The sequence below is a fragment of the Staurois parvus genome, unplaced genomic scaffold (assembly GCF_062004578.1).
Source record: "Staurois parvus isolate SC_StPar_1 unplaced genomic scaffold, SC_StPar_1.0 ptg000827l, whole genome shotgun sequence".
Taxonomy (NCBI): domain Eukaryota; kingdom Metazoa; phylum Chordata; class Amphibia; order Anura; family Ranidae; genus Staurois; species Staurois parvus.
Window position 1 is genome coordinate 6,965,585 of NW_028318623.1, and position 16,554 is coordinate 6,982,138.

The 16,554-nt window shown below is 39.7% G+C and overlaps 1 protein-coding gene across 1 annotated transcript in view; it reads left to right on the forward strand.

Moving 5' to 3' along the window:
- LOC149443891 (cell adhesion molecule CEACAM8-like) overlaps positions 1–16,554 on the forward strand; it is a 96,151-nt gene that overhangs the window by 48,532 nt on the left and 31,065 nt on the right. Inside the window, exons 5-6 of the mRNA XM_089655221.1 lie at positions 7,112–7,247; positions 15,338–15,390. Coding sequence (XP_089511347.1) covers positions 7,112–7,247; positions 15,338–15,390 — 189 coding nt within the window. The remainder of the gene's footprint in view (positions 1–7,111; positions 7,248–15,337; positions 15,391–16,554) is intronic.

The following is a 16,554-nucleotide window of genomic DNA, read 5'->3' on the forward strand; positions in this document are numbered from 1 at the left end:
AGGGGCCCAAACCAAGTACTGAGTACATATGCATGCTTCTTCTTTTCAGAGGTCCGATATTGTTCTATGTACAATCCTTGTTTTATTGATTGCATGTAATATTCTCATTTTCTGAGATTGTGGATTTGGGGTTTTCATGATCTGTAAACCATAATCATCACAATGATGACAAATCACGGCTTGAACTATCTTGCTTTGCATGTAATGAGTCTATCTCATATATTAGTTTCACCTTTTAAGTTGCGTTACTGAAATCCATTTTTTCGAGTTTCACCTGTACATGCAGAGGAATAAAAAGCTGTTAGGAGCGTTTTAGGAGTGTTTAGGGGCGTTTAGCATTTTTTTCTGCTGGAAAAACGCTCCAAAAAATTTTACAAAAACAATTTTTTTCTGCTCCCAGACGCTGAAGCTAAAAAAATGCTAATAGCCTAAAATAGCATGCATGGACACATAGGAGAATATTATTTAGCTTCTAGGAGCAGAAAAATGCTAATAACAGCTTCCAGGAGCTTAAAAATGCTCTAGTGCGCATGGTGCCTTAAAGTGAAACTCCACCCAAAAGGGGTAGTTCCGCTTGTTTGCCTCCCCAACCCCCCCCCCTCCTTCCACTATCACATTTGGCAATTTTTAGGGGGGAGGGGGGAATGGGTACTTGGTTTTGACATGTACCCACTCCCATGTCCGGGTCAGATTGCAGCGGCAATCTTTCGGCCCCTCCTCCTTTCCCGAAGCCTTCTGGGGCTCACACAGGTCCCAGAAGACTGCGGGACCAGTCACACAGCGCAGCACGGTTTGCGTATGCATAGTAGGAAACCGGCAGAGAAGTTGATGACAACAAGGGATTCCTTCACTTTGGAGGGATTTCCTCTCACGTCCTGTTTTGGCTATGGGACAGGAAGTGAATGGAATCTCCCCAACGGGACACAGATAACAAGGAAAAAAAGGTTTACCTCCTTTAACCGCTTTCCCGCAGCCCTATAGCATATATACCGCTACAAGGCGACACGTGTGTTCAAAATCATGTATACAGTGGGGATCGAAAGTTTGGGCACCCCAGCTAAAAATTTGTATTAATGTGCATAAAGAAGCCAAGGAAAGATGGAAAAATCTCCAAAAGGCATCAAATTACAGATTAGACATTCTTATAATATGTCAACAAAAGTTAGATTTTATTTCCATCATTTACACTTTCAAAATAACAGAAAACAAAAAAATGGCGTCTGCAAAAGTTTGGGCACCCTGCAGAATTTATAGCATGCACTGCCGCCTTTGCCACGCTGAGACCTGCCAGTGTCATGGATTGTTCTCATTCATCGTCTGGGAAGACCAGGTTATGTCAATCTCAAAGGTTTTAAATGCCCGGACTCATCTGACCTTGCCCCAACAATCAGCACCATGGGTTCTTCTAAGCAGTTGTCTAGAAAACTGAAACTGAAAATAGTTGACGCTCACAAAGCTGGAGAAGGCTATAAGAAGATAGCAAAGCGTTTTCAGATGTCAATATCCTCTGTTCGGAATGTAATTAAGAAATGGCAGTCATCAGGAACAGTGGAAGTTAAAGCAACATCTGGAAGACCAAGAAAAATATCAGACAGAACAGCTCGCAGGATTGTGAGAAAAACAATTCAAAACCCACGTTTGACTGCACGATCCCTCCAGAAATATCTGGCAGACACTGGAGTTGTGGTACACTATTCCACTATAAAGAGATACTTGTACAAATATGGTCTTCATGGAAGAGTCATCAGAAGAAAACCTCTTCTACATCCTCACCACAAAAATCATCGTTTGAACTTTGCAAATGAACATATAGACAAGCCTGATGCATTTTGGAAACAAGTTCTGTGGACCGATGAGCTTAATATTGAAATTTTTGGCCGGAATGAGCAAAGGTACGTTTGGAGAAGAAGGGGCACAGAATTTAATGAAAAGAACCTCTGTCCAACTGTTAAGCATGGGGTTGGATAAATCATGCTTTGGGGTTGTGTTGCAGCCAGTGGCACAGGGAACATCTCACGAGTAGAAGGAAAAATGGATTCAATAAAATTTCAGCAAATTTTGGATGGTAACTTGATGCCATCTGTGAAAAAGCTGAAGTTAAAGAGAGGATGGCTTCTACAAATGGATAATGATCCTAAACACACCTCGAAATCCACGGGGGATTACATCAAGAGGCGTAAACTGAAGGTTTTGCCATGGCCTTCACAATCTCCTGACCTCAACATAATTGAAAATCTATGGATAGACCTTAAAAGAGCAGCGCGTGACAGACAGCCCAGAAATCTCAAAGAACTGGAAGACTTTTGTAAGGAAGAATGGGCAAAGATACCTCAAACAAGAATTGAAAGACTCTTGGCTGGCTACAAAAAACGTTTACAAGCTGTGATACTTGCCAAAGGGGGCAGTACAAGATATTAACTCTGCAGGGTGCCCAAACTTTTACACACGCCATTTTTTTGTTTTCTGTTATTTTGAAAGTGTAAATGATAGAAATAAAATCTAACTTTTGTTGACATATTATAAGAATGTCTAATCTGTAATTTGATGCCTTTTGGAGATTTTTCCATCTTTCCTTGGCTTCTTTATGCACATTAATACAAATTTTTAGCTGGGGTGCCCAAACTTTCGATCCCCACTGTATATACGTGATTTTGCATTTTGCAGGTGGGGGCACATGTGCACTCATTACCACACCACTATTCGTGGCCTCAGCTGTCAATCACCGTGTCCCGGTTGGTGATTACTTGCCGGCACCCGGTGATCGCTGAGCATTCTCCGACAGGGGGAGAGAACTGTATGTAAACAATACAGATCTCTCCCCTGTCAGCTCATGCACATTGCTTTGTATGGCTCTGCATATACACAGCTTACAGTAAAACAGCACACAATTAGCCCTTTGATCGCACCTCATGTTAACCCCTTCCTGCCCAATGTCATTAGTACAGTGTCAGTGCTTCTTTTTTTTTTTAGCACTGATCACTGTATTGGTATCACTGGGGATGTCAGTGACACCAAGTCAGTTCCCCCCAGTGTCAGAAAGTTGCTGATCGCCGCCATTACTAGTACAAAAAAAAAAATATCCCAGTATATATACCGCCATTTGGAAACGCTATAACATTCACGTAAACCAGTTAATTTACACATATTGAGATTTTTTCTAGCAAAGACATGTAGCAGAATCTATTTTGGCCTAAATTTTAAGATGAAATTTTATTTTTTGAATTTTTTTACTGGACATGTTTAATAGCAAAAGTCAAAAATATTGTTTTTTTTCCAAAACTGTCGTTCTTTTTTTTTTTTATAGCGCAAAAAATAAAAACACACCGGCGATCGAATACCACCGAAAGAAAGCTCTATTTGTGGGAAAAAGGGACATAAATTTCATTTGGGTGCAGCGTTGCATGACCGCGCAATTGTCAGTTAAAGTAACTCAGTGCCGTAACACAAAAAATGTCCTGCTCAGGAAGGGGGGTAAATCCTCTGGAGGGCAAGTGGTTAAATGTTGGTTTCCAGGTGTAGTCACATCTACTACTCAGCATGTCATAAATTATTAAGTTTTAAAAAGCAACAATTGGGATCCTGTTCAGCCCTACGTCAGCTGTACTATCAATCAGGGTAATGTAAGCATGTTAGGATTGGTCCATTAAACCAATCCTTGGTCAATGCATGCAAAATGTATATTTTTAGACATGCGTGTTTTGTTTCATTCTGAATCACAATTTGGACAAATTTTTAGTTATTTGGAAATTCAGATGTATTCGAGTTTACGAATTGCAATAGTAATGCATTTAAATGAATCTGAAATAATGAAACCAAATTTTGTCTGAAGTTCGAATCGAATTTAAATCGAATTCTAAAACAAAATTTAATTTGAAAACAAATTTGAAATGTAAACATATTCCTGATTATTGCTGATTTCCTAGTACTAGTGTACTAGGTAGTGTACTAGTGTTAGAATATAGCCTTCTTCTGAAATTCGAATTTCAAAAAGAATAAAGTAGAATAAAATAGAAATAGAATAGAAAATAAAGGAATAGAATAGAAAAAAATAGAATAGATCTGAATAGAATAAAATAGCATACAATGAAATAGGAAGAATATAGCTGTCTTCCAAAATGTAAAAAGAATAGAATAGAATAAAACAGAGTAAAACTGAATAGAATAAAAAATAAAAGAATATAATGAATTAGAATAGAAAATAAAATAAAGGAATAGAATAGAAAATAAAAGAATAAAATAGAAAAGAAAATGGTAGAATTGCATTTAAATCGAATTCTAAAACAAAATTAAATTTGAAAACAAATTCGAAATGTAAACATATTCCTGAATTTTGCTGATTTCCTTCAAAGACTGTGTGTATTAGTGTTAGAATATAGCCCTCTTCCGAAATTCGAATTTCAAAAAGAATAAAGTAGAATAAAATAGAAAAAAAAAAAAAGAAATAGAAAAAAAAGAATAGATCTGAATAGAATAGAATAAAATAGAATATAGCTGTCTTCCAAAATGTTAAAATAATAGAATAGAATAAAACAGAGTAAATATGAATAGAATAGAAAATAAACTAATATAATAAAATATCATAAAAAATAAAATAAAGGAATAGAATAGAAAATAAAAGAATAACATAGAAAAGAAAATAGTAGAACTGAATAGAAAAGCTTAGAGTTAAACAGAATAGAATAGAATATACAATAATGCAAGAGAATAGAAAAGAATACAGTAAACAGAACATAATAGAATAGAAAATAAAAGAATAAAATACAATAGAATAGAAAAATGGAAAAGAAGAAAAAAAGAAAATAGTAGAAAAGCATAGAGTTAAACAGAATAGAATATACAATAATACCATAGAATAGAAAAGAATACAGTAAAACAGAACATAATAGAAAAGAAAACAAAAAGAATAAAATACAATAGAATAGAAACATAGGAAGAGAAAAAGAAAATAGTAGAAAAGCATAGAGTTAAACAGAACAGAATAGAATAGAATATACAATAATGCAATAGAAAAGAATACAGTAAACAGAACATAACAGAATAGAAAATAAAAGAATAAAATGCAATAGAATAGAAAAAAAAGGAATAGATGAGAAAAAGAAAATAGTAGAACAGTATAGAGTTAAATAGAATAGAATATACAATAATACAATAGAATAGAAAAGAATACAGTAAAAAAGAACATAATAGAATATAAAATAAAGGAATAGAATAGAAAATAAAAGAATAAAATAGAAAAGAAAATAGTAGAACAGAATAAAAAAGCATAGAGTTAAACAGAATAAAATAGAATAGAATATACAACAATGCAATAGAATAGAAAAGAATACAGTAAACAGAACATAATAGAATAGAAAATAAAAGAATAAAATACAATAGAATAGGAAAAAAAGGAATAGAAGAGAAAAAGAAAATAGTAGAAAAGCATAGAGTTAAACAGAATACAATAGAATATACAATAATACAACAGAATAGAAAATAATACAGTAAAACAGAACATAATAAAATAGAAAATAAAATAAAGGAATAGAATAGAAAATAAAAGAATAAAATAGAAAAGAAAATAGTAGCACAGAATAGAAAAACATAGAGTTAAACAGAATAGAATAGAATATACAATAATACAATAGAAAAGAATACAGTGAACAGAACATAATAGAATAGAAAATAAAAGAATAAAGTACCATAGAATAGAAAAAAAGGAATAGAAGAGAAAAAGAAAATAGTAGAAAAGCATAGAGTTAAACAGAATAGAATAGAATATACAATAATACAATAGAATAGAAAAGAATACAGTAAACAGAACATAATAGAATGGAAAATAAAAGAATAAAATACAATAGAATAGAAAATAAAAGAATAGAATAGAGAAATAAAATAATAGAACAGAACAGAAAATAGAGTGAAACAGATTTAAATAGAATATACAATAATACTATAGAATAGAAAAGAATACAGTAAAAAAGAACATAATAGAATATAAAATAAAATAAAGGAATAGAATAGAAAATAAAAGAATAAAATAGAAAAGAAAATAATAGAACAGAATAAAAAAGCATAGAGTTAAACAGAATAAAATAGAATAGAATATACAATAATGCAATAGAATAGAAAAGAATACAGTAAACAGAACATAATAGAATAGAAAATAAAAGAATAAAATACAATAGAATAGGAAAAAAAGGAATAGAATAGAAAAATAAAATAATAGAACAGAACAGAAAATAGAGTGAAACAGAATAGAATTAAATAAAATAATATAGAATATAAGGGAATATAATAGAACAGAATTTCGAACAGAATACAATAAAATAGAGTATAGCTTCCATTCCGAAATTCGAATTTGTGAAAAGAATGAAATAGAATAAAACAGAATAGAATAAAAAATAATAAAGTAGAATAGAATAGAAAATAAAAAAATAGAAAAGAATAGACTGTAATAGAAAAAAAACAATAGAATAGAACCATCTTCAGAAATTCGAACTTAGAATTAGAATAAATTTGAATGCCGATTCGATACTTTTCAATTTGGTCGAATCTGAAAACAAATAAACTAAACAAATTCCAAAAATGAATTGAACAAATGTAAGAAATGTAACTAAACAAAACTATTTAGGTAATGAATCGAAATGTAACAAATATTTTCGCCCTGCACGTGTCTCGATACTTTGGTTTCGGGCGGGTGCTGATTGATGAAATCTTCGGATGACTCTCATTCCCTTTGGGGTCTTGAGCTGTGACACCCCCTTGGTAAAGGCCTTGTAGTTGTGCCAAGCTGGGCGTTTAGGTGCCATGGTGTAACCAAAGCTGGAGTCAAGCCGCTGGCATCTTTCTAAAACTCAAATTTCATGGTACAGACCGTTCAAAACAACAAAATCACGTGTTTCCTGCGATTCCCAGTGTCAGGAACTGTGATCCTTGAAGGACACACGAGGATGAGCCATGCCGTGGAGCCAGCAATGAGTACATGCCGAGATTGGTTTGATAAGAAGGCCTCTGTTCATAGCAGCAAATGTGTTCCTCGTTCTGTCTTCCATGTCTGCATTTTACCAAAATGTTACTGAAAACAGAAATGTATGGTGTCACTGATCTTCAACATGTGATCTTTTACCAGAGGCTAAAGACCAAGAACCTGAGAAACATAACGGTGAAGTGGGACTAATCATTGGAATTGTGATTGCTGTCATCTTACTGCTGGTTCTTGTTGCTGCATTGGTGTTCCTTTTCGTTGCTCACAGACGGCGAAAAAAGTAAGTCTATTAGGATACTGTCAAAGTATTAAAGTGTTACTAAACCCACAACAGTAAAATCAGTCTGTATATGCAGTAAAGCATGCTTGTTATACTTACTTAGGAACCTAAGGGGTTAATCCCCTGAAATGTGTAAAAACGCTGTTTGATCCTGACTTCCCTGATCCTCCCCTTCTTCCAGTGTCCCCCTCTTATTTCCTGATAAGACATATCATGTGGATTTACTCTGAAAATGCTCAGTTTGGTGTGCACTGCTAAAGAGGTTTTTTTTTTCTTGGGAGAGTGCATGTGATCAGCACAGGGCCAATCAGCAATGTCCAGACAGAGGACAGGGGTTCTGCATCCTCCTAGAGCAGAAAAAAACTCTGCCTACAAGCTTTAACATGTGCTCTGCTGGACACTGATAGAAGTCACAAGACTGCTCTAACTGCTGATGAGAAAAGGTATTTAGCAGTTTATATTTACTAAAATAATTGCATGTCCATGTTCTGTGTACAGTGGGAGACCGGATATAGTGAATGCAGGATACGGGGAGACCAGATACAGTGAATGCAGGGTCCGGGCAGACCAAATATAGTGAATGCAAGGTCCGGGCAGAGCAGATATAGTGAATGCAGGGTCCGGGGAGACCAGATATAGTGAATGCAGGGTCCGGGGAGAGCAGATATAGTGAATGCAGGGTCCGGGGAGACCAGATACAGTGAATGCAGGGTCCGGGGAGACCAAATATAGTGAAAGCAGGATCATGGGAGACCAGATATAGTGAATGAAGGGTCTGGGGAGACCAGATATAGAGAATGCAGGGTCCGGGGAGACCAGATATAGTGAATGCAGGGTCCGGGGAGACCGGATATAGTGAATGCAGGATACGGGGAGACCAGATACAGTGAATGCAGGGTCCGGGCAGACCAAATATAGTGAATGCAAGGTCCGGGCAGAGCAGATATAGTGAATGCAGGGTCCGGGGAGACCAGATATAGTGAATGCAGGGTCCGGGGAGACCAGATACAGTGAATGCAGGGTCCGGGGAGACCAAATATAGTGAATGCAGGATCATGGGAGACCAGATATAGTGAATGCAGGGTTCAGGGAGACCAGATATAGTGAATGCAGGGTCTGAGGAGACTAGATATAGTGAATGCAGGGTCCGGGAAGATCAGATATAGTGAATGCAGGGTCCGGGGAGACCAGATATAGTGAATGCAGGGTCCTGGGAGACCAGATATAGTGAATGCAGGGTCCTGGGAGACCAGATATAGTGAATGCAGGGATCGGGGAGACTAGATATAGTGAATGCAGGGTTCAGGGAGACTAGATATAGTGAATGCAGGGTTCAGGGAGACTAGATATAGTGAATGCAGGGTCCGGGAAGACTAGATATAGTGAATGCAGGGTCCAGGAGACCAGATATAGTGAAGGCAGGGTCTGGGGAGACCAGATATAGCGATGGCAGGGTCCGGGGAGACCGGATATAGTGAAGGCAGGGTCCGGGGAGACCGGATATAGTGAATGCAGGGTCCAGGGTTTAGTAACTCTTTAAGTGATAGAAAATGTCCCTGACCTTGCACCTTGCTTTGATGAGCAGATCATGTTTACTTAAAGTGTTTGTAAACCCTTACATATACCCAATGAAGTGAGTGTCCTCAGGTGATACACAGAGATGCAACAAATCCTCCTACATAAGTTGAACCTGTTTATCTATATCAGTCTGTGCTCTACATCTTCTCAAAGTGCAGAATTTACCAAGGATCTCTAAGCTCTGAAAAGCAGGGGGCGGGGAGCTGAAGTTACACTTAGTGAGGAGAGCTCTGAGAGTCCATTGGAGGAAAATGACACCTCCCTACACACAGCAAACAGGAAACAGAAAAGCCTCCCCCCCCCCAGATAGCACAAAGAAACAGAGCTGAGGCTATCAATCACAGGCTGTGTGCTTGAACTCCCTCCCTGTCATCGGGAAAACCTACAAGAAGTGACTCCTGCAGATAGCAGAGAAGCAGGGCAGCAAACAGAAATGCTGTTCTTGATTGAGACAAGTACACACTATAGAGGGATATGCTTTGTACACAGGTCTTTTATTCTCAGAAAATAGGTGAAGGAACTCCCCCCTTCCAAGTCTTCCTTGTCTCCGCCCCCCTACCCTCTATAAGCACCATCCTTTGGTTCCACCACCTAACCACCTACCAGTACCACCCCTTTTAGTGAATACAGAAACCAAGTATCATTTTGTGGTGTTAAGTAATGTGTATGGAATTTGCTAATGATAACAAAAAAAACAGTAAAAGAGATCCCCCGCTGCCAGCAACAAACGCACCTCCAAGCAACAATAGACCCTCTACAGCACAGGTGTCAAATTGGCAGCCCTCCAGCTGTTGCCAAACTACAAGTCCCATGAGGCATTGCAAGATTGACAGTTACAAGCATGACTCCAAAGGCAGAGACATGATGGGACTTGTAGTTTCCCAACAACTGCATGGCCAGCAGTTTGACGCCCCTGCTCTACAGCAACAATAGACCCCCGCCAGCAACAATAGATCTCCCAGCAGCCAGAAACAGAACCCTCCTTCAACAGTAGATCCCTGCCAGCAAAAATGGACCCTTTAGCAACAATAGACTCCTCCCTCATCAAGAGATTCCCTCCCTCCCCCTCCAACAATAGATTCCCCTGCATCAGTAGACACCCTTGTCATTTCATACATTCAGTGTTGGAGGTGCTGGAACTGCGTCCCCCCCCCCCCGCATTCCCGCTGAAAAAAAAGCCCTGTTTGTACATATTTCACATCTGAGGTTTACAACAATTTTAAGGCATAGAATATTCTGCTTCTGAGCTGTAGTCTGAATTTTTTTACATACTTCCGTCTCCTACAGAAACTTACTTCTCCTTCAGAGCTGTCAGTTGTTCTCCATTCTTCAGTCATTTTTGCTCCTAACATGGGTTAGGCATTATTAGTAGGGTAGATGAGGACATCTGACCTATCTGATTCATGTAAGAAGGACAAGTCACTCTTGATCAGGGACGGACTGACCACTTGGAAACTCGGGACTGCCTGAGGGCCCGGGGTCAGTAGGGGGCCCCATGAGATGCCCCTGGTACCTTTTTCATAGGCTTTTTTGAGTTTGGGTGAGGACACAGGGGCCCCATGATCCCCTATTGCCCGGGGGCCCCATGAGTTGTCAGTCCACCCCTGCTCATGAGAAGAAGACAAGCAACATCCAACCCCTGTGAACAGGACAAGAGATATCGGACCCGGGTGAGCAGGACATGAGATATCGGACCCGGGTGAGCAGGACAAGAGATATCGGACCTGGGTGAGCAGGACAAGAGATATCAGACCTGGGTGAGCAGGACAAGAAATATCGGACTTGGGTGAGCAGGACAAGAGATATCAGACCTGGGTGAGCAGGACAAGAAATATCGGACTTGGGTGAGCAGGACAAGAGATATCGGACCTGGGTGAGCAGGACAAGAGATATCAGACCTGGGTGAGCAGGACAAGAAATATCGGACTTGGGTGAGCAGGACAAGAGATATCGGACCTGGGTGAGCAGGACAAGAGATATCGGACCCGGGTGAGCAGGACAAGAGATATCGGACCCGGGTGAGCAGGACAAGAGATATCGGACCCGGGTGAGCAGGACAAGAGATATCGGACCCGGGTGAGCAGGACAAGAGATATAGGACCTGGGTGAGCAGGACAAGTAACACCTGAACCATATCAGAAGGATGACTGAATGGGACATATAAAGAGGAAATCATCACTTAACCCATTAGAAAAGAAGTGACTTAGGAATGGAGGAAACCTGACAAAGTTTTGAAGGGGGAGGAGAGTGTTTTTCTAGGCTGTCACAATTTTTTAAGGACTCCACCTACACAGCCACATCATTCGTTCACAGCTATCTGTAAATGAATGAACTACAAGTCCCATCTTCCACCCCCGGCAGATGACTTGTAGTTCTCAATGAACTGCGAGGGAGCTGGTGAACGCTCTTGTAGTTTATTGATTCTTTTTGCTATTCGGTAAATGTCTACCCGTACAGGAGGTATGGGCAGATAGCTGTACTGAGTTTCTACGGGAGCGCAACATTGCACCTGGGATCTGCTGATCATGGGTGCAATGCTCTGCAGGCTTCTAATTAAAAAGATAATACATGTACTTTTTTCTTTTAACTGCAAAAAAGTGCATTTATTATTTTTTTTAAATAAGTGAACTTATCCTTTAAGCCAGACTCTTTCAATCAGGGTGCCCAGGCACCGTCGAGTGCCTTGAAGTTTCTTCAGGGGTGCCTTGGCAAAATGCCTAAAAATTGCCAAAAAATATACAAGTCAGCAAGTGGATCAAGTCTGCTTTTTAGTTACACAAAGAATATTTGATTTGAAAGAAAAAAAATCTCCTCTAACAGGTGTTCCTATGTGTGTGGATGTTGATGCATTATGCAAAACTAGAATCGTTTTTTACATTTTAGAATGGGTTGTCTCGAGGCTGTACATCATTTTAAATGGTGCCTTGAGATTGTCCATAATGTTAAAGGGTGCCTTGACTGAAAAACGGTTGAGAAACACTGCTTTAAGCCACAGCTGAGCTAACTTCATGATATAGAAGCATAGAAGCTGCCATTACAGATCTCTGCCTGTAATCTCTACCTGTTTCTAGTTTTCTAGTCCTAGTTTTCTAACTGTTATGGTGATCCAGTGTTTCTAGGATGCTCACCTAGAACACATATGCAGCCTAGGTTTCCTTTAGGCCCTGTTCACACCTGAGTGATGCTGCAGCATCGCATTTTTATGCACGTTTTGGAGCAGCATCATTCATTTTGAATGGGCCTCCCTCCACTCCAAAAACGAGCCTAAGAAGCATATTTTGACTCTATTTTCATGCATTTGTTGCACGACAATCACATAAAATCGCACCGTGTTTGGGGTTCCAGTAAGAAATAGTAACACCACAAGCACATTACACATTTGTTGTAATTCTGGAAACGCGGGTAGAATCATGTGATTCTGCCCATGATTCCAATACATTCAGGTGTAAATGGGGCCTGAAACAGACAGCAAGTGTTCATCGACAGACATTCAGGAGTGAAGTATTTTGCAACTGATTAAATGGATCTTTCTAGACCAGTGGTCTTCAAACTGCGACCCGGGGCCGGATTTGGCCCTTTGCTTACTTTTATCCGACCCTTCAGGCATTATTCCCCCCACCATTAGCAAGAGTGGAGCATAGCTTATACCACTGACACAACAATGGGGTACTATTCCTTCCACTGACACCAATAATGGGGCACTATTCCTCCCACTGACACCAATGATAGGGCACTATTCCTCCCACTGATACCAATGATGGGGCACTATTCCTCCTACTTACATAAATGATGGTGCACTATTCCTCCCACTGACACCAATGATGGGGTACTATTCCTCCCACTGACACCAATGATGGTGCACTATTCCTCCTACTGATACCAATGATGGGGCACTATTCCTCCCACTGATACCAATGATGGGGCACTATTCCTCCCACAGATACCAATGATGGTGCACTATTCCTCCCACTGATACCAATTATGGGGCACTATTCCTCCCACTGATACCAATGATGGGGCACTATTCCTCCCACTGATACCAATGATGGGGCACTATTCCTCCCACTGACACCAATGATGGTGCACTATTCCTCCTACTGATACCAATGATGGGGGCACTATTCCTCCCACTGATACCAATGATGGTGCACTATTCCTCCCACTGACACCAATGATGGTGCACTATTCCTCCTACTGATACCAATGATGGGGGCACTATTCCTCCTACTTACATCAATGATGGTGCACTATTCCTCCCACTGAAACTAACATTGGGAAATTATTTCTCCCATTGATATCAGTGATGGGGCACTATTCCTCCCACTGACACCAATGATGGGACACTATATCTCTATATGTTTAGCCAGGACATTTTATTCTCCCGCTGGCCACAGTCTGGCCCCCCTAAACGCTGACGGACAGTAAACTGGCCCTTCCTTTATAAAATTTGGAGACCCTTATTCTAGAAGGTCTGGCATAAGGATAAGCAAGCTAAAAGTCAGTTTGAGTCCCAACCATGGCACTAATTGCTTGAATGTTGCATGTTCTCCCTGTGCCTGCGTGGGTTTTTTTTTCCCATACTCCAAAGACATGCTAGTAGGTTAATTGGCTCTTGTCTAAGTTGTCCCTAGAATGTATATGTATGGATGTTAGTTAGGGAACTTAGATTGTAAGCTCATTGAGGGCAGGGACCGATGTACAATATATATAGTGTGTGTATAAATATATATATGTAAAGTGCTAAATTGACGGCTCTATATAAGTACCTGTAAAACAAAAGTGGTAGTTGGGACATTGGAGGAGAGGTCTCGTCTGGGGTTTCCAAGATTTATTAGTTTGGGGTGAATATCTATTCTAGTTATGCTGCTACACAGTCACTTTAAAGATGGCATACATTATCTTTCATACATTATCTTTCATCTTACTCATTTGTAGGCATGTTTTACTGAATGACGAAGCACTAAGGCTCAGCTAAAGTGGCTAGCAGCTCCAGGTCCTGGTACAATTCCACTAAAGATGCTACAGGACCAGGGACTGACAACTCATGGGGCCCCCAGGCAATAGGGGATCATGGGGCCCCTGTGTCCTTACCCAAACTCAAAAAAGCCTATGAAAAAGGTATCTCATGGGGCCCCCCACTGACCCCGGGCCCTCGGGCAGTGCCCAAGTTTCAAAATGGTCAATCCGCCCCTGTACAGGACATATCTATGAAATGTGCTTAAAAGAAGGGTTTTCTTTCCTGTAGCAGCCAATAGAACTCTTGTTTCATTTTAAGCTCTGTACTACAGAAATGTTAGCTGGAAGTTTATTAGATGCTATGGTCAACACAAACCTTTTTAGCACACTTTTCATGCATAATCCCTTATATGCATGGTGTCTATAACCATAACATTATGGCCACTAACAGGTAAAAAACATGTATTAGCTCATTACAATGGCATTTGAAAGTGGGTGGAATATATTAGGCAGCAAGTGAAAATGTTGTTCCTGAGGTTGATGTGTTGATAGCAGAAAAATGAACAAGTTTAAATATTTGTGTGACTTTGACAAGGGTCAAATTGCAATGACTAGATGACTGGGTCAAACAACTTAAAAACTGCATCTCTTGTGGGATGTTCCTGGTCTGCAGTGGTCAGGACCTACCAAAAGTGGTCCAAAGAAGGATAACTATGAACTGGCAACAGGGTTATGGGCAGCAAGTGCTCATTGATGCACCTGGGGAGTGAAGGCTGGCCCTTATAGCCCGATTCAAGAGAAGAGCTACTGTAGCTAAAAAAAAAAAAAGTTAAAAAAAGAAAAAACGTTCATGCTGGTTCCAATAGAAAGGTGTGAGAACACTCAGTGCAATTTATTGGGTATGGGACTGTGTAGTCACAGACCTATCCGGGTGCCCATGTTGACTCATGTCCACAGCCAAAAGCACCTACAATGAGCACATGGGCATCAAACTGGACCACAGAACAATGGAAGAAAGTAGAGCTTGGTCTGTTGAATTCAAGAATGGTTTGAGAAACACAACAAGTTCGAGATGCAACTTGGCCTCCAGATTCTCCAGATCTCAATCCAATCGAGCATCTGTGGAATGTGCTGGAAAAACAAGTTGGATCCTCTCAACTTACAGGACTTTAAGCTAACACTACTGACAGCTTAGGGCCAGATACAACAGCATACCTTCAAACGTCTAGTGGTGTCTATGCCCTGAGGGGTTATGGTGGATGGTCATAATGTTATGGATAATCTGTAAATGTTCTTCCTGAGTTTGCATTGATTTTTTAATCACCTTGAAAACATCCCTGAAAAGTACCTAACATTGGTCAAAGACAGTATATGTGCACAGTAGGTGCATTTTACTGTATATAAATTAATATGTATGCTATTTTATGGTCAGGCTGCAGTCCTTTGTGTGTATCAACCATATTCAGCCTTTTGTCCTAAATTGGCACCTTATCACTAAGCATTCCAAATTTATTTATGTAATTCAGCATCAACTAAAAATCTTCTTCTATTTTCAGGCTTTTGAAAGACCGAAGTTCAACAGTCAAAAGTAAAAACTCCTCAGGAAATGGTAAATCTATCTATCTATCTATCTATCTATCTATCTATCTATCTATCTATCTATCTCATATCTATCTATCTATCTATCTATCTATCTATCTATCTATCTATCTATCTATCACAGTTTTCCAGAGAATATGTTTACAGGTCAAAAAGAAACCTATAGCTTAGTTCCATCTCACAAAACAAGAAGTTGTGGCTTTGTGTAGGTCTGTCTGTTGCGTAGGATAGTATAAGACATTTCTGGAGAAGAGACAGAATGCCTCTGAATTACAAGTGTGTCAAGCTTAGCACTTTGCCCACTATCTCCTTATTATAAAGTTCTGTATGTGCATCAGTATTGCCCTACTATGATTGAGATAAGGAACTGTGAATATAATTATCACGTAACATTGATTTCTGGGTTGCTGTCTTTCTCTGTCTATGAAAAAAGTACACCCTATGCGTAGCCTTTTTAAAATAAACGTTGCTGGCATTGCAAGGTAGTGGTAACAGTCCAGGGGCGGACTGACCATTTGGAAACTCGGGCACTGCCCGAGGGCCCGGGGTCAGTAGGGGGCCCCATGAGATGCCCCTGGTACCTTTTTCATAGGCTTTTTTGAGTTTGGGCAAGGACACAGAAGCCCCATGATCCCCTATTGCCCGGGGGTCAGTAGGGGGCCCCATGAGATGCCCCTGGTACCTTTTTCATAGGCTTTTTTGAGTTTGGGCAAGGACACGGGCCCCATGATCCCCTATTGTCCGGGGGCCCCATGAGTTGTCAGTCCACCCCTGGGTGACACCAATTATTTGGGTACAATGGCTGAATCATGTGCCCTCCTGGTTTATTCCTGTCTTGAGTTTTGCTCTGAAAAAGAGTGTATATCCCTTGAAACATGTCAGTTGGTATTATGGTGTTTGTTTGGAACTTGTAAGTTCCATCATATGAAAGACCTTTCTTGCTTCCTGGGTCATGTGCAGTGCTGTTTTACTAATTGCTCTTTTATCCCTTAATAAAGCCACTTGGTTACTCCAGTAGCTTAGCATAATCTGCCATGACCCTTGCAATATATACTGTGTACATGTGTATATATATATATATATATATATAGAGAGAGAGAGAGAGAGAGAGAGAGAACAATAAAATAGAAAGTGCTTACCCAGATCAACTGATTAGCACAAGATTAGGGGACAT